Consider the following 19,181-nt stretch of genomic DNA (forward strand, 5'->3'; position numbering starts at 1 on the left):
AGTTGAATTTAATTAAATTTTTCATATTTGCATTCTTAATACTAAGCTAAACAATACATGATGGACTATTATATTTTTTGACATCTTGCTGTAGTTAAGTCTAGTTACCATGTATTAGCAAATAATTTTTTTTTTATGCTACTTGTATGTTTTGTGACAGATGAAATTATTTTTACGTTATGAATCTTAATTTACACCATGTCGTAAACGAAGATCCTATAAACACAAGAATGAGCTGCTGGTATATCGATCGAATTATTTGCGGCCTAGGAGAGATCCGTTTGATCCGGCGCGGTCAGGCGAGCGTGTAATCGGTGCAGCGAAGCGCGCGGGCGGCACGCGCATGGCGGCCGGCCCCTGACGCCGCGCCATGCGCGCCCGCCTCTCGCCTCGCTGTCGTGCCTCGCTAGCGCTACCGGCCGCGCCGCTCGCCGCGCTGCTCTCCGCGCTGCTCGCGCTCGCGGCTCCGGCTCCGACGCCCGAAGCTCCGCTCCTGATTATACTTCGTTCCGCATGCCCTCTTGCCGATCCGCAACTCTTCTCTGAGCACAATCTCCGCAGCTACGCCGCTACAATGCTACGCGACGATCTGCTCTCACGTCCGTTTCGTATTCTGCCTTTCGACGGTATGTGTGAATTAATGAACTAAACGTGAACTATATGTATTTCATGCAACTGTGAACGTTTCTTTCCGGCTCCTCCCTGTAGAAACTGCTTCTGAACCTATGACGTTATGACGACACAAAATCGCTGATTTCGGAGTATATTTTACTTACAAAAAGAAATGAAATCCCACCAAAAACATTTTCATGTAAAATGTTACCAAGACGAGCCCATATGACTCGCACTGTCAAAAAGTTATCAGATCTCATGTAGAGCCAAGCTTCTAACACTACACGCCCTAACTCTACAAGGCCTAACTTCACAAACTCTACACGTTAGTCAAAATATGTGGCTTGGCCATTTCGCTACATTCACATCGGCGTAAGGTGAAAAATTAATTCACTGTTCATTACTTTTGTGTTATACAATAGTTCTTGTAGTAACGAACGGCCAAGCCACATATTTTGACTAAGGTGTAGAGTTTGTGAAGTTAGGCCTTGTAGAGTTAGGGCGTGTAGTGTTAGAAGCTTGGCTCTACATGAGATCTGATAACTTTTTGACAGTGCGAGTCATATGGGCTCGTCTTGGCAACATTTTACATGAAAATGTTTTTGGTGGGATTTCATTTCTTTTTGTAGGTTGTTTGTAACAATTTTTTTTTTAACAAGGAGTACCTATACATATATATATCTAGGGGAACCAAGTTTTAGATTATTAGATTAGACCTCTAGCGTCATCAAAATTTAATTTAAAATTACAGGTCTCATACAAACTCCCATCCCCTAGTTTAAGGGGTTGGGGGATGAAAGTTACAAGTTTTATAATTTTTTTGTTGTTTGTGTGCTAATACTAGCTTACATACAAAATTTCAGCTTTCTAGGACATTAGGAAATACCTTAAGAATTTTGATGATCATCAGTGAGTCAGTGACGAAATTAGCGTTTTTTAGATATAAATAAAATCTGAAGTATAAAAGCTAATGTAATTAAAACTTAATATGTTCAATAAGTCCGCTATTGAAAATATATCCCGAAAATTTTGTTGATCTAGCATAATCCAAACCCAAGTTATGAGGGTTCAAAAAAACGTCGAAGCGCTTCGAGAAAAGGTAGGTAGTGCCCGTGCGCCTCGCTTGGCTTGTCTTGGCGGGGGCACTACCGTGCCCCCAGATTCTTCACTGTTATTATTTTTATACTTATATGGATTTTTATTGTTAGATACGTGCGGCGAGAACTCGAGTCGTACGATAACGCGCAATTCCCTGGCTACATTGGGCGCCGGAGGGATGTGCGTGTACGTAGGCTGGCCCGGGGGCGAGGCCTGCGCCGCCGCGTCGGCCGCGGCCCGCGCGCTGCGCCTCGCGCCGCCGGCGGCCTGCGCGGCGCCACACGCGCGCGCCTCTGTGCTGGCCGTGCTGGCCCGTCGCTTGCACTGGAGGCGAGCGCGTCTGGAGCCCGACGCGGCTGTCTCCACGGAATGTAAGAAGGCCATAGACCGAATAGAAACAGCTCTACTCGCCGCCGGTGTGCAGGTACACCGAACGTCGCTCGATGTGGAAGGAATTAACAATTTTCATGGTGAGTTTAATACGTCAAAAATATTAAATGTATCACACGTGCAAAAATTTCGACGAAATAAAATAAGAAATTCGTTTCAATATCTATTTTTTGTTCCAGTATCGGTGATTTGTAAGGATCGATCGAAAAATAAGCGTGGAAATATTGCTCCGATGCTGATAATTCTGCATATTATAGACTCTTATAATGTCGCGAGACAAGAGGTTCCATTATCCACTCAAACTTTGAACATCGCTAATGCTACATCTGACCTCGACCCATATGAGAAAACTTTGTCGTCGCCGACGAGCGAGAGTATCATAGGCTCTCTTCATAAAAATAATATTAATATTTTACGCGATAAAACTTCATCCATAGCTTCTAATACGTTGAATTTGTCTCAATCTAAAAGTGAATTTGTTAATAAAAATCAATATGTTATTAAAAATAATGACACAATTTCTTCTTATTTATATGGTTTAGATTCCGTTAAATATCTCAAAGCTATTATTCTTGTCGACATCGATTATTACGAATCGAATAACACATACAACAACACCATCGATACTTTAAGGTTATATTATTCTGGTAAAAATTACAATATAGAAAACATCTTCCAATTGTATGAAAGCAAATCAGTAAACGGAATACCAATGTGGGTACGTATCACACAATTCGTAACGAAATCAAAAGAGTCTGAAGATTACAGCAAGATATGGGAGACCGATGTGTCATGGGAGAGGACGGTCGATGTAGATGTTTGGTGGAAAGAACACGTCGCACAACGCGTCGAAGAAATGTACGATATGTCAATAATTTCTATAAAAAGCTCAACAGCGACAGCGGGTATGCTGTGCATAGCCGGCGCGGCGGCGATCGCCCTGGGCGCCGTCAGCCTCACGATCTTCACGACGCGGCGGACGCTCGCCAAGCGAATGCAGCGCCGTCCCCGAGCAGCGGTTATTTTAGCGGCTGCCGACTTTCAATTTCCCGCCGATGAACAACGCAGAGTGGGCGAAGGAATGGAGACCATGTTGTCGTGGTTGCAGCAGCTGCACGACTTGAACGGGCCGGAGCCCGACAAACCGGACCTGTTGAAGCGCCCGACGGCTCCCTCGGCGCCTTCCTCCACGTGTAGCGTCTCGCGCCTCCCGCCCGACGGCCGAATCCGCTACAAGGTCTTTATCTATGCGATTGCATCCAAGTACTTCGTTGATTATTTTGATTTTATTCAAATTAATAATTATTATAAATTTTACAGGGAGATCCCGTTCACATGAAATATTTTCCAACTACTGTCCTAGAACTGAAACGAAAAGCGATAGATATACTTTTGGTCATGCAAAGTTTACGCCACGAGAACTTGAATCCATTCATCGGTAACTGATATTCGTTTTTCTTATTAGATATTTTAGGTGTTACAATACCACAAAGCTACCCTAAAATATTACGCGAAATACAAATAGCTTTATAATCGAATGACAAAGTACTTAATTACGAAAAACGTCATCGTAACAATTAGTTAATGATGGTGTATTTGAACGTTTCCGTCAGGGGGCCTGTGCGAGGTGCGGCCGGCGCTGGTGTTCGAGCTGTGCAGCCGCGGCTCGCTGGAGGACGTGCTGGTGGCGGACGACATCCGCCTGGACTGGACGTTCCGCCTGTCTTTGCTCACGGACCTGGTGCGCGGCATGCGCTACCTGCACGGCTCGACGCTGCGCGTGCACGGCCGCCTCACGTCGCGCAACTGCGTCGTCGACTCGCGCTGGGTGCTGCGCGTCACGGACTACGGCGTGTCGGCGTTCGCGCACTCCCAGTCGCTACCTGTGCCTTTGAGGACGGCCCGCGGTAATATTATTTTTTATACGATATACCTAATGAAAGAAATCTACTTACATATTTTTAAAAAATAAAAAAGAATAAAGTAGGTAAAGTTATTACTTATTAGGCACACCAAATTACCACTACCACAGAAAAAAACAACAATGCCAAAATTTATTTTATTTTATTTTATTTATTTGATTTGCCAACAGATGTACATTTTATATTTATAATATATTTTGAGTATGTGACATAATTAGCATGCATAGCAAGATGTAGATCCAATTACAGGCAAATACAACATGCGTTTTTGAGTTGTATCAAATTATAGCTTCTAATCGTAGTGTAAATTCTAATCAGAAAACATTATTCTTATCAGTATAATTTTTCTGTAAAACGTTTTTATATGCAAACAAACTAAAGGAAGTTGATGTCAACCTTTGTACTATTAAATAATCTATTATGTTCCCGACAAACTCTAGCAATGACGCTGTTGAAGCCTAAATTGGTTCTATATCTTTTGACAAAAAATACATTGGTTTTCCTAGAGTATCTCCTCGGAACAGATATATTAATTTTTGATAGAAGATTAGGACAAATGTACAAATTAGTAACAATTTTGTATAACAACATTTGATCTGCCATCCATCTCCAATGTTTAAGACTTTCCATTTTAAAAAAGTTTAATCTGAGGTCGTATGATTTTAAAGATTTAAGTTTTTGTTGATGAACAGTAAGTAGATAAAGAAATTTTTTCTGGACAGACTCAAGTCTCTTTATATGACATCGATAAGATGGATTCCAGACTGGTGAACAATATTCCAAGAGAGATCTTACTAATGAACAGTATACAATTTTTAAGGGTTTAAGGTTAAGGTAAACATTTTGCAATTCCTCCATATAAATCCAAGAAGTTTTAGAGATTTCATAACTATATTATTAATATGAAGAAAATGCACTCTTAAAGACTATAAAAATAACAAGCATTAAAATTTAAACTAAGAATATAATTTGTGTGGCGACTGCAGGCGACCTAAAAGGTAAGGCCACTTAGCATATTATGCTATACCGATATGGTCGAGATAGCGCTGGTTCACTGGGCGACACCAGACAACATACATATTATATATTTACTTGAAAAAGGCTCCTACGTTTTTCAGATTTGTTATGGTCCGCTCCAGAGTTGCTGAGGGCCGGTGAAACGGCGCAGGGCACTCAAGCTGGGGATGTTTTTTCATTTGCTATTATAATGCAAGAAGTTATTGTGCGAGGAGAACCTTATTGTATGTTAGCGTTGACACCAGAAGGTTAGTTCATCTACACTCATATTATTTTTAAATTAGAAAGTTAGTACAAACTATGACTAGGAACGTCCAGAACCTCTATAACGTGTAGTGTCAAGAAAAAAAAATGACTTGCATAAAAACTCTGCTTCGCTTGCGTTGACTACAATACTTTGGGTTTTTTATTTTGACATTCTGCACATTGCTTTTACCTGGTAGATGTGCCACTATCAGTGTAAAACCACAAAAAATCTATCGGAAAACATAATTTTTTATGGTGACACCTAAAAAAACACCAAATTGATCCATTCCTTAAAATATTTCATCCGACTTTTTTGTTCTTGAGAAGCCGGAAGAGCGGCCAGTGTTGTTATAAGAATAACACTTAACAATCTAAGCTTAAAATAATAATCAATAAATTGTAAATACATTTTAGTTTGGTACTATTGATAGTTTCTAATGTGAAATTGATAAATACATATTTCAGAGATAATTGAGAAATTGTGCCGGCCTCCTCCACTGATCCGGCCGTCGGTGTCGATGGGCGCCGCGCCGCCCGAGGCGGTGAACGTGATGCGCCAGTGCTGGAGCGAGCAGCCCGACGTCCGCCCCGACTTCAACGGCTTGTACGACATCTTCCGCCACCTGCACCGTGGCCGGTAACTCTTTCGTGCCTCATTCACTGTTCTAATATATATCTAACGTATTTGTGCCTAATAATTACTGTCCAGCGCGCAAGCATGTGCTTCTTGCAATACAACCGGCTCACACTACAGCCTGAGCCTTATCACCTAATCGAAGTTACCCTCTATATGTAAATAAATAAATAAATAAATATTATAGGACATTATTACACAAATCGACCTAGTCCCACAGTAAGCTCAATAATTAAGGCTTGTGTTGTGGGTATATGTGTGCGAAATGTCATTGTAATTGGTTCAGTGGTAGGTATTTGCGTGAAAGATTAACAAACATACATATACATATTATGTATTAATTTAATTGGTGTAATACCGTTTTAATTATAAATAAACAAATAACATACACGACAATAATATTAACTAATCTTTCCAGTAAAATAAATATTGTGGACTCGATGTTTGAAATGTTGGAAAAATATAGCAATAATTTAGAAGAATTAATTAAGGAACGAACGGAGCAACTTGACATGGAAAAAAAGAAAACCGAACAATTACTCAATAGAATGCTTCCTAGGTGGGTAATGTCGGCAATTGTTGTGTGAGATTGCACTGTTTATAAACTCGTAAAAGATCGAAACGATGCGTTCATTCAGATCGGTGGCCGAGCGTCTGATGTTCGGATTGCGCGTAGAGCCGGAGGAGTTCGAAGAGGTGTCCATTTACTTCAGCGACATCGTCGGCTTCACGGCCATCGCGGCGCGCTCCTCTCCTGTGCAGGTCGTCGATCTACTCAACGACCTCTACACTACTTTCGATGCTGCTATAGAACAGTACCGCGTCTATAAGGTAAAAACGTTGTACTAACAATATATAATTGCATATTACACGATAACACTTTATACTTTCTATATTATGTATAAATAATATAAAAATAACCTCGTATGATTCAAGGTGGAGACCATCGGTGACGCATATATGGTAGTGGGTGGACTTCCGATCCGCTGCACGGACCACGCCGAGAACGTGGCAACTATGGCCCTGCACCTGCTGCACCTGGCCGGTCGGTTCCGGATACGACATTCCCCCGCGACGCCGCTCCACCTGCGCATCGGCCTGCACAGCGGAGCTTGCTGCGCCGGCGTCGTGGGCCTCACCATGCCCCGTTACTGCCTGTTCGGTGACACCGTCAACACTGCGTCGCGTATGGAGTCCACCGGTAGCGAGGAACGGCCAGTTTCGTTTTTCTCTTCGGTAGTTGCAGGACATTAAGCATGTATGTATGCCACAGGGGCGGCGTGGCGCATTCAGGTGTCGAGTGCGACCGCGGAGCGGCTGGTGGCCGCGGGCGGGTACCGGCTGCGCTCGCGGGGTCTCACGCAAGTGAAGGGCAAGGGCGCTATGCACACGTATTGGCTGCTCGGCAAGGATGGCTTTGATAAAACACTTCCGACACCTCCGCCTCTTGAGTGAGTTGATTTTGAGGTAGTGTGATAATAAAAAAGAATTAATATACAGTGTATATGTGTAAAATGGATATATTATATGTCATCATGAAAACCGGGTTCGAAAGTATTACAGACACTATTAGCTTCCAACCACAAACAGCGATAAATGGATTGCCTTTATTTAAATTAGTATTAGAATATAATTAATTTATTCGGGGTAAAAAAAGGTATTAGCCCAGCATGTAACAAATGTTGAAGAATTACTACGTAACGGCAAGAGTTACTTAATACGAGCTCAAGTGATTTGCCTAACATTTTAACTTAAAAAAAAACTCTATGGGTATTCTTAAAACTTTATTGATTGTAATTTGTAATGCTAAACCCCACCTCAATATATATATTTTTATTATATTATAATAGTAATTATTGCAACCAAATTGTCTAAAAAGCATTGAACTACATTTCAGGTCCGAGGAAGTGTTATTTGAAACTGAGGCCGAAAATGAAAGCGAGATTTCTGATGAGCCTCTACCCCTTCCCACACAAGCAGTCGAGAGACAGTGCTCCGACCCCTCATCGGGCGGTAAACTAATTTATAAATTTAAATTAATTTTATTAAATTAAGCCACTAATTGATATCTATTACACAGATTATATTATTCGCACCATCTTAGCAAAGACTCTTGCCATAGAGCCACTTTCTGCGTGGCACAATTTTTTGATAAGGAGGCTCTGATCAACCATGGCGAACGCCTTTGAAAAGTCTGTACCTATAGGTAGATATTAGATAGCATGGATTTCATTTTGTTTTCGAGCTCTTCAGTGCTACCACTGCAACTGACATATCCGAAGAGGTTAGACATGTTTGATAACTAGTTTGTGAGAGAATTTGGTTTTTGAGTTGTTGGAAAATTGTTTAAGTTCGAGATGAAGTTGTTTAATGAGTTTGAGATACCTATTGGAGGGGTAGGTATACTCCGCAAATAAACAGGGGGACAATTGAATTGTCTCGTCTAGGAAATATTGTAATACTGTGGCCTCGTGTTCATCGCCTTTCAGCTTAATAGCCAGCCATAGGTCTTTTTAAAAAAATCCAATTAAAACTTACGAATTGGCTAAATCTTTTTAAAAATCGTTCTTAATTTATTAAAGAAAAGACTAATGATTTTTCTGTTTGTCTTAGATAAGATTTTATATATTTTTAGGGTTAAATATCAACAACATTTTGTAGCCTGAAACTCTAGAATCTAGTCGTGAATATTGTTAAATATATTTACAAGGAGGAAGAGCATTAATTATCTTCTCTTGACGTACTATGACGTACGATAATCTGCGGCTCCGTGCAGGCTGGCAGCGGTCGGGCGCCGCGTCGGCAGACAGCTCGCCGCCGGCGGGCGCGCGCTACCGCTACCTGCGCGCCTCGCTCTCCACTGTGGCTGGCGCGCTCGACACGCCGCGCCTCTCCGAACGGTAACCACGCACAACCGCACTCCATGCGGCTTGCCGCTGCCCTATTCGGACTTGTATACTTTCTTTTTTTAACATTGTCACCATCAATTCGGTAAGATAGGTTAAAACGAATTAAACATAATTAAATCTATAATATTATGTGCATACGTCGTCGTTCAATGAAGGAGCAAGTAAATTGAATAGCAGATTCAACCGGATGATTGCGTCATTCATACGTGCGTTCATTCGAAGCATATTTTACTCAGTAAATTAAAAGAATTACCTGTTTTATATCCGTAACTATAATTATTTATTGTAAATCTACCCTATCTAATATTTTTATAACTTTTATCTCGAAAGATGTAGCATAGGTCTAAAATCTAAATAATCGTATCTGTGTTCTGATATAAGTCGCGTGACCAGCGGGCCGCGTGTCCTACGGCGACAGTGGTCTCTGGAGCGCGGCGACGCGCTGGCGGCAGCGGCGGCCGAGGGGCCCGTCGAGGCCACGCCGGCGCAGGAGCCGCTGGCCCTGCGCGCGCCGCCGCCCCGCGCCGCGCCGCGCTACCGCACGCGCCCCGACGTGTCGCAGAGCAGCGACGGGGAGCGGTTATAGCCGCCCCGCGTGCCCTCTCACCGCACCTCCCCTGCGCCAGCGACGCGCGCTGTCCCCACCAATTCCCTGACAATAATATTTAAGCTGTAACTGACGACATTCGATCGACTTATAATATTTTTCATACTTCGTTCGTTCGTAGTTCTTAATAAATTAATAATAATTAAATGTCTTCGTGAATTAGCGATAGTCGATGTCGATTATTTATTTTTTTTACGAGTGCTCCTCAGATTTAAAATTTCGACTTGGTAAAACATGTATTTTTGAAAATTTTCGAACTATAATAAAATATGTCTTAACTTAAAAATGTGTTTTATTCAAAAAAAATGTAAAGCTTTTCTACATTTATTTGAAAAATTGTTTTTAACTTTTAAAAACTATCTTTCAATGGGGGTGCACACTACCTACCTCTCCAAAAGCAACAAATAGGCACTCAATAATCACTCTACAGCTAGCCGCTAGGTATATTGTTTAATTCTGTAAACGACATTATGTAGTCCCTAGACGATAATGCAGCATGACTGAACTTATAGTTTCTATCAAATCATATGCGCGGGGATCAGATGATAAATCCAGAGACATGATTTTGCTCACTTTGCCATCCTGATTTTATACCTTGGATTTTGGTTTTGACCTCATATTGGTTAATACTAAATAGCTACACCAAAAACCATGAAAATGACACCTGTGACGAAAAGATGTAAAATTTTTGTCGGCGCCATCTTTGATTTTAGTTTTTACCTCATTTTGGTTAATAGCTGTCTCAAAAATCTTGAAATTGACACCCGTGACGAAAAGATGTAAAATTTTCTTTGGCGCCATCTTGGATTTTAGTTTTGACCTCATATTGGTTAATAGCTACCCCAATAACCATGAAAATGACACCCATGACGAAAATATGTAAATTTTTCGTTGGCCCATCTTGGATTTTAGTTTTGACCTCATATTGGTTAATAGCTACCCCTATAACCATGAAAATGACACCCATGACGAAAAGATGTAAAATTTTCGTCGGCGCCATCTTAGATTTTAGTTTTGACCTCATATTGGTTAATAGCTACCCCAAAAACCATGAATATGACACCCATCACGAAAAAAGTCAAATTTTCGTCGGCGCCATCTTGGATTGTTGTTTCATAAAAATAATATTTGTCATACTCATACAGATCAACCAACATCATAATAGTCTTCCTACTAGTCTACTTCAAAACTTTGCCGTTATTCCTACCTATCCAAATCCTAATCTTACTAAGAACTGCTTTACCCCACCAATCTATTCAACAACCCATAAAAAAGAGGATCTAAGGCAAGGTAATTTTTATAATTTATTTATCAATATTTCATTTTATAGCGGACGCATCACGCAACCCCAAGTTCGCCGCCCCATATAATAATATTATGAGGTTGCATCCTCTTTTTTCGAGTCATCTTGTAAGTTCTGATGCAGTATTAGGTATGATAGTTTACGGCAAATTATGCGGCATAGGCACAGTCACAGAACTTTAAAATTTGTTTTTACTGTTCTGTGGGCAATTGGGCACAGTCTTACAAATAAATTGAAATTTGAAACATAACTTTGCGATGGACGCTATTTTATTTTAGTTTAGTTTTAGTCTAAAATAAAATACTGATAGCGTCCATCCAATGTTCTTACTTCTTGCCTCTTGGATGCTTGGTCTGAACTTTAGACCGAGCATCCAAAAACAAGTAACAACTTAACCAAAGAGCCAAAGAACCGAACAACCGAACAATCGAACAACCGAACAACCATAGAACCAACCCATGAAGGGTAACTGCAGTCACAGACCACAGACCCTACAATATTATAATATGGACTCGAGAAAAAATAATTATAGTGTGATACAGAAATAATAAAAATAAATTACCGCCATCTATTATCACCTTACTCAAGTAATATTAATTATATCGAACGATCTGTCGTGAACACTCCATTAAGCCATTTTTAGGACAGTACTATACAAATGATGATTAAAATAAATTCTACATTAAGGTGATTGCAACGATCTGTTCCCAGCCAATATCCCGCTAGATGGCGCTGAATTCTACATTTCTAGTTTATTTGAGTTTTTGCGTAATTGGAATAGTCATCAAACCTAGGAATAGTCATGGCGGTTACTGAATATTATATTTTATTGAAATATGTTATATCATTGCCTTAAAATCCACCCAATTCGGTAAAATTATGCGTTTTAACATCTGTCATTGCATACAGGGTCGTTTACACACACAGACGTATACAAAAATGATAAAGATTTAACTCTAGATGGCGTGAATGTAAAGCGCGTCACACACGGTGAAGATACTACCTATAATATTTTATCTAATCTAGTAATATTTTATATTACAGTATCTTAAGGTATCCGGTATCAGCGTTCTGACCATCATTTTTCTTTTTTCGCTGTAGAACCGCCATCCTGTTACAAATGACCCACAAAGGAGAATGACCACGGGTGGTATCGGTAAAATTTTAGTTGTGCCACGTATTCGTTATATTGTTAATTCCTATTTGTATTTATAATGATCATATGTATCAATATTAAGTCTTAATTAAACCGGATAAATTGAAATAATAGTAAAAGTAAAAGTTTTTCTTTTGAAACATGTATGAACTTTCGCATTAGTAGGAAGTAGGATTGTTATAAAAATAAAAGTTATATTTGTTGGCGTAAACTATTTTATTGTAATTTTGGGAAATAAATAATGTCAAAATTGATTACCTACAATAAAACGCAGTTTTATTTTATTACCTACATTACACTATTGTTTTTTTTTTATCAAAACATGTATTTGAAGTAGCAAATATGATATTATGCTGATCCAAGCATTTTCACTCAAAACTAATATCACTAATGATTTGTAAAAGTAAATTATTTCAAAATACATTTCATAACCAACAAGTAAGAATAATTATTCATACAACAACAAATCAAAAACACTATTTACTATGGAAAAAAAACCAGGAAGGTGAAAAACATATTTATGATTTCGATGCACTCGACTTTTAGTAAAATAATAGGTAAAAATATTATTATGGTTTTGATCACAGACATATCTGTGGTTTTGATTTTAGCTACTAGTATCAGAAAGCTGCGTGTTCAATGCACGTCGGGGTCCCACAACTGTGGAGGAAGGAAGGTAGAATACCTCCATCGAATAAGTGAAGTTTCTCGACATACTCGATTTGCCGGCCGGCCTCAATGAAGATTGTCCGAAAGTTGTATATGTGCTCTGTAACGAAAAAATTTCGCTAGCGCGATTCAGAGTGAGGTGTCGTACAATATACCTAATGAAGTTTTTCATCTTTTTATTTTACTGCAAATACAAAATAAAAATTAAACAATGGTAATGTAAATTCTAAACAAACTACTACCAAAATACAATTAGAACAAAAATCATTTGACTTGTTTATTTCACCCAGAGGCCAGAGGCGGCTCGTGACAAAATTGTATAGGTGTTCACTTGAAATAAAACAACGAAAATACAATAGCGTTCGGGATGATTTATTACAAAAAAATGAGCACCACATTTTATAAATGTCTATAACACTAAAAATTACAAAGTACAGGCTATTTCAAAACGAATTCAATGACTAGGTATCAATAATTAGTAAATCACCGAATTTGCATTCGCGAGCGTAGGTATCCATAGTGTTTGTCACTGACGGTCACTGACCTCTATAACTTATAGTTATAGAGGTCAGTGGTGTTTGTTGTGTAAACATGTATGTATTTGAGTAGTTAGTAGCATATTATATTCTGAATTTCTGATCCATGCCTATTCACTCAAAACTAATAACACTAATGATTTGTAACAGTAAATTATTTCAATAGGTAGGTATTTGAACATTTCCCAACAAGACGTAAGAATAATTATTCGTAGGTATACAAGATACAATAACAAATCTAATACACTATTTATTATTTTATTATTTACTAGCGGTCCGCCCCGGCTTCGCCCGTGGTACATGTTTACGTTTTCTCTCCATAAGAAGTAATAGCTAGAGAGCTAGCGCAAAGCTACCTGTATGTATTTGACCAGACCTGGATTTTTGTGTGTTGATTCCCCTATACCTACTATACATGAGATGAGGAGTCACTAAGCCCAGAGTGGTGGACGGGGCGCGCGCTTAGGTAAGACAGGTGGAAATTTTTGGCGAACTTTGAAACCATTTGACCACGTCTGCCATTTTGATATTTGAAAATAGATTATTATTACTATCGGAAAATAACAATGGCAGACCATTATCACGCGGATAACATTCTGGCAGACACTTATGAAAGTGCTGAAAAAAATACAATTTTGAAAGTATTTGACCAGATCTGCCATTCATATATTTTATTTATTAGGGTCTTAAATACTTATTTTCGAAACGGCAGACATTTTCATTGCGTACAGACTTCAGCAGACAACAAAACTTTACAGACTTCAGCAGTCAACAAGACTTAGCTTCTACATGGTCAGATGTATATATGTATTACGTTCCCTGACCTTACATCAATGATTTACTTTATTAATGTTTTTATGGTCATTTACATTTAATTTTGAAAACTATGGAATAAAATTTATAAATTTGATGATACAAAACTAAATATACATTTGTAAAGAATCTCAAATATAAAGTTGTGTTGCAAATAACAAATCATCATTTAAATATTTAGTTTATTTCTTTATTTAAGAAACAATTAACAATTACAAAACAACATAAAAAAACACGCATGCATTTATTGAAATGTTCATTCATCATCACTATCGTATGGCGTTGTGTGACTCGTCTTCATAATCCATTGAATCGGATTCTGTAAAAGTAAAACGTAAATTATATAATAAAAGAAATGAGTCATTATAAACTTACCTAGTAAGGCAATGCCTTTGATGTCGCACGATGCCGCCGCGCCGCCAGTGTAGGTACTTCTGCTGCTACATGAAAATATGCTAGGGTTGCAACAAATGGGAAATAAAACAATTGTGATTATTACTATTATGATGTAATCATTTATTCATATTATGTACATTCAAAACAATTGCTATTATTAAATCTGATGTAATTATTTTTTCATAAATATATAATTATTATTAATTACATAATATATTGCACTGTGAAATATTTACGTATCACTTTATTTTTGATGTTCTTAATTGTCTTTTATAAAATTTAAGTGACGCATTCGCATTGGGATCAACAATCCGATAAGAAAAGAATGGAGACAACATATACATAGCTTTGATTTCAATTCTACAGATACAAAATATACAATCTATCTAAAATGATACAACGGATGTTTCCTGCGTTTTCTCGTCAAAATACTGAAACAACGTAATTATTGTATAGTAGTTGGGCGTGAAAGTAAAAAAACAAATGAAAAGTGTTTTCCATATGATTATTTATTAAATTTACGCGATTAAGAATAATTTCAACGATACAATTTAGTAACCGAGAATTCAGAGGATTAAAGAAAATACCTGCCTGATCATTTTATCAAACTCTAAAAGAATTATGGTTATTTCGCATCACTCGGTTTATTAGTTTGGTAATAATTATTAAAGGTAGTTACAACCCTAGCCATTGAGTCGAACGGTAGGCAACACAATATCGACTTTGTGCGGGTACATATGGTACATTTCTTCTTGCTGTGAAGCGTAATTATTATTATTAAGATTTTTTAGGCTATTTTGAATCAGCTGTTCTAATTTAATTCTAGAAATTTATTAAAACGTGATTTTTTTAAAAGTAACTATATTATGAGTTTATAAATACCTCAACCAATAGTTATTGTGTCCTATCCTCATTTCTTTATATCTTGGTAGTTAACTAAAGTGTTAAATTTACATAACCTCAACAACAACATTTACACTGCCACTGCACTAAAACTAAACTAACTAGCTCTCTAGCTATAAGAACCATCCTCGTACTTCAAGGGATATAATAAAAAAAGAATTATCGAAATCGGTTCAGCCGTTCTCGAGTTATGCGCTTACCAACACATTTTGCGATTCATTTTTATATATAAGACTAGCGGTCCGCCCCGGCTTCGCCCGTGGTACATGTTTACGTTTTCTCTACATAAGAACCATCCTCGTACTTCAAGGAATATAATAAAAAAAGAATTATCGAAATCGGTTCAGCCGTTCTCGAGTTATGCGCTTACCAACACATTTTGCGATTCATTTATATATATATACTAGCGGTCCGCCCCGGCTTCGCCCGTGGTACATAATATTTACGTTTTCTCTACATAAAAACCATCCTCGTACTTCAAGGAATATAATAAAAAAAGAATGATCGAAATCGGTTCAGCCGTTCTCGAGTTATGCGCTTACCAACACATTTTGCGATTCATTTTTATATATAAGAAGATAAGATTATGTGAAAATAACCAGGAAGGTGAAAAACATATTTACGAAAACATAGTAACATAATATGGCTGTCGCTACAATAATTATATTTCAATTTTATCTTTTTATACCTAGTAGAACTGGCCGACGAATAAAAAAAATCGTATTAGAATAAATACAATAAATTACGGAACAAAAAAAGGATTGTAACTGAATTAGGTATGTTTGTTTCTGGGCGCACCGTTTTCGACGACGCGACGCGCGACGTAAGCGTATAGGTATAGGTACCTACTTTGCTAAAACAAACTAATAAAATTGTGTGTCTGTCTGAAAATTCGGAAAAGCATATTTTGCAAGTTTGTAATTACTTTGATAGTTTACCGATTTATAATAATTGTAATTGTAATTGTATAATATATAATTTGCAATGTGGTGAAATTTCATAAAAATCACGGGCCAATTTTTTGTTTTGAATCCCACCGAAAATATAATTGCGTTATTAGAATAATTAATTACTATACCTACCCACGATCAATTATTACAATATAGTCTCAAATGCATACTAGAGAAATATTGCAATTTGATTCAATTAAAATGCATAGCATACAAAAATAAATTCACAACACAAGAAATTCCGCGCGCAAATCATAGCGCGTGTCAATGAAATCAAGAATGTTTTATATCAAGCCGACGCGGACGACGACGCGACGCCGAACAAAAGTACCTACGACGGACGACCACGCTTCGAGTTGCCAAACAACATGAGTAATAAATTGTTTACAAAAAAAACAAGTTTTCCATTTTTCTGTATGAGTAGACAGAACTTCAAAACGCCACCTGCTACGGTTTATATTATGAACGATTGTTATAAAAATAAAAGTTATATTTGTTGGTGTAAACTATTTTATTGATCAATAATTTTGGAATTTAAAATTGTCAACATTGATTACAATAAAACGCAGTTTTATTTTATTACACTATTGTTTTTTTTATCAAAACATGTATTTGAAGTACCATATAATATTATGCTGATCCAAGCATTTTCACTCAAAACTTATATCACTAATGATTTGTAAAAGTAAATTATTTCAATATACATTTCATAACCAACATGTAAGAATAATTATTATTATTCCTACCTACAACAACAAACCTAAAACACTATTTACTATGGGAAAATAACCAGGAAGGTGAAAAACATATTATTATTTACGATTTCGACGCACTCGACTTTTAGTAAAATATAGTAGGGAAACATAATATTATGGTTTTGATTTTTGCTACTAGTATAAGAAAACTGCGTGTTCAAACTACTTGTTTGTCTGTCTGAAAATTCGGAAGTACTTTGGTAGTTTACCGATTTATAATAATATTGTATATATCGTTGTTTAAAAAATATTCAATCACAATAAAATATGATATATGTACTGATTTATCACTGGTTTCAGTGATGAACTGATGAGTCAATTATAGCCACTATACTTTCGTCATACGTGTGTATGATTGATGTGATTTGCAATGTGGTGATATTTCAGAAAAATCACGGGTCAAATTGTCCCACCGAAAATATAACTGCGTTATAAGAATAACTATACCTACGATAAATTATACATAATACAATATAGTATGATATAGTCTCAAATGCATACTAGTGAAATATTTTATTTGAATCAATAAAATAAAAAAATAAATAAAAAATAATAATAATACAAAAATAAATTCACAACACAAGAAAATCCGCGCGCAAATCATAGCGCGTGACAATGAAATCAAGAACTTTCGAGCCGACGCGGACGACGAAGGAGCCTAACAAAAGTACCTACAATCATAGGCGGCTCGTGACAAAATTGTATGGCCGTGTTCACTTGAAATAAAACAACGAAAATAGGTACCTACAATAGCGTTAGCAGTACAAAAAAAATGAGCACCACATTATAAATGTCTATTTATACACTAAAAATTATAGAGTATTTCAAAACGAATTCAATTATTATTTAGCAATAATAAGAAAATCCCCGAATTTGCATTCGTGATCGTATTCATAGTGTTTGTCTACACTAATATTATAAAGAGGAAAACTTTGTTTGTTTGTTTGATTGTAATGAATAGGCTCATAAACTACTGGACATTTTACCAATGTTTGCAAGTTTGTGATTACTTTGATAGTTTACCGATTTATAATAATTGTATACTTATATCATTGTTTAAAAATATTCAAACACAATATGATATAGGTACTGATTTATCACTGGTTTCAGTGATGAACTGATGAGTCAATGTTAGCCACAATACTAATCACTTTCGTCATACATGTGTATGAACTATGATTGATGTGATTTGCAATGTGGTGAAATTTCATAAAAATCACGGGCCAATTTTTTGTTTTGAATCCCACCGAAAATACATATATTACTAATTGCGTTATTAGAATAATTAATTACTATACCCACGATCAATTATTACAATTTACAATATAGTCTCAAATGCATACTAGAGAAACATTGCAATTTGAATCAATTAATGATTAAAATGCATAGCATACAAAAATAAATTCACAACACAAGAAATTCCGCGCGCAAATCATAGCGCGTGTCAATGAAATCAAGAATGTAATTTTATATCAAGCCGACGAGCGACGACGCCGAACTAAAGTACCTACAGTACCATTTACCTTCAGTGTACAATACAGTTTACAGACCTACGACGGACGAACAATAATGAGTAATAAATAAAAAAAACATAGTTTCTAAGGTCATTAGTTTTATTTTATTTTATTGTTATTTTCTTTGAACGATTGGAAATGAAATTACTCAATTTTTACACAGAACTTTGATTTATTAGAATTATGCTCATTATGCATAAGATAACGAACGCGAATGCACGACATCTAGCGCGTCAATGTCTAAACATCGCCTTTCGTTTAGACATTGACGCGCTAGATCTGTAATAAGTATATAGTCTATGCGCTAGATGTCGTGCTTTATGTCGTGTTTCGCTTGGCAAAAGTCACGCACACTACTGTAGAAGTGTCAAATTTTTCCGGTATTTTACTGTTGTTTTTCTAAGTAAATATTGTAAATTATTGATTAAAAAGGTCGAACGCGCACACATTTCATTATAGAGAAGTGATAAAATGATTAGTTTTAAAGAAATAGTGTCTGTGTTAAGTGTTTAGAGGTAATCAAAAATGTATGGAGGGACGGTCGGAACATCAACCTTAAATTAATTTTTATCTATTTATGCAGATACTAGCGACCCGCCCCGGCTTCGCACGGGTGCAATGCTGATACTAAATACACTACAGAAAAACTGTGAACGTTGTAAAAAAAAATAGCGGCCCGCTCCGGCTTCGCACGGGTATAAAATATATAGCCGGGCGGCCAGCCGGTACCGCCGCAAACGGTACGTCCCGC

General features: G+C 37.2%; 1 protein-coding gene and 1 long non-coding RNA gene across 2 annotated transcripts; one reads left to right on the plus strand and one right to left on the minus strand.

The window, feature by feature from the left end:
- The first annotated feature begins 370 nt into the window (after positions 1–370).
- LOC149490106 (uncharacterized) lies at positions 371–9,414 on the plus strand. Its single transcript, XM_089714923.1, has 14 exons — positions 371–626; positions 1,821–2,180; positions 2,280–3,337; positions 3,421–3,538; positions 3,714–4,007; positions 5,141–5,287; positions 5,751–5,922; positions 6,338–6,478; positions 6,558–6,750; positions 6,856–7,120; positions 7,193–7,370; positions 7,817–7,941; positions 8,696–8,819; positions 9,210–9,414. The coding sequence occupies exons 1-14, from the start codon at positions 371–373 to the stop codon at positions 9,412–9,414; spliced, it is 3,636 nt and encodes a 1,211-aa protein (XP_089571049.1).
- Positions 9,415–14,080: 4,666 nt separating this feature from the next.
- Positions 14,081–15,144, minus strand: LOC149490107 (uncharacterized). Its single transcript, XR_016318390.1, has 2 exons — positions 14,288–15,144; positions 14,081–14,231 (listed from the first exon to the last, which is right to left on the minus strand). It is a non-coding gene; the product is annotated as an uncharacterized LOC149490107 (long non-coding RNA).
- Positions 15,145–19,181: the final 4,037 nt, after the last annotated feature.

The sequence above is a fragment of the Colias philodice genome, chromosome 3 (assembly GCF_061535455.1).
Source record: "Colias philodice isolate Cphi_HAF_F1 chromosome 3, ilColPhil1 Martin Lab GWU primary, whole genome shotgun sequence".
Taxonomy (NCBI): domain Eukaryota; kingdom Metazoa; phylum Arthropoda; class Insecta; order Lepidoptera; family Pieridae; genus Colias; species Colias philodice.

What these genes read in the sequence shown, in the direction of transcription:
- LOC149490106 (XM_089714923.1), top strand. Translation starts at nt 371, where the DNA reads ATGCGCGCCCGCCTCTCGCCTCGCTGTCGTGCCTCGCTAGCGCTACCG. An exon ending in AGGAATTAACAATTTTCATG is followed by an intron (nt 2,181 to 2,279) that starts GTGAGTTTAATA and finishes TTTTTGTTCCAG; the next exon opens with TATCGGTGATTTGTAAGGAT. An exon ending in GTTAGCGTTGACACCAGAAG is followed by an intron (nt 5,288 to 5,750) that starts GTTAGTTCATCT and finishes TACATATTTCAG; the next exon opens with AGATAATTGAGAAATTGTGC.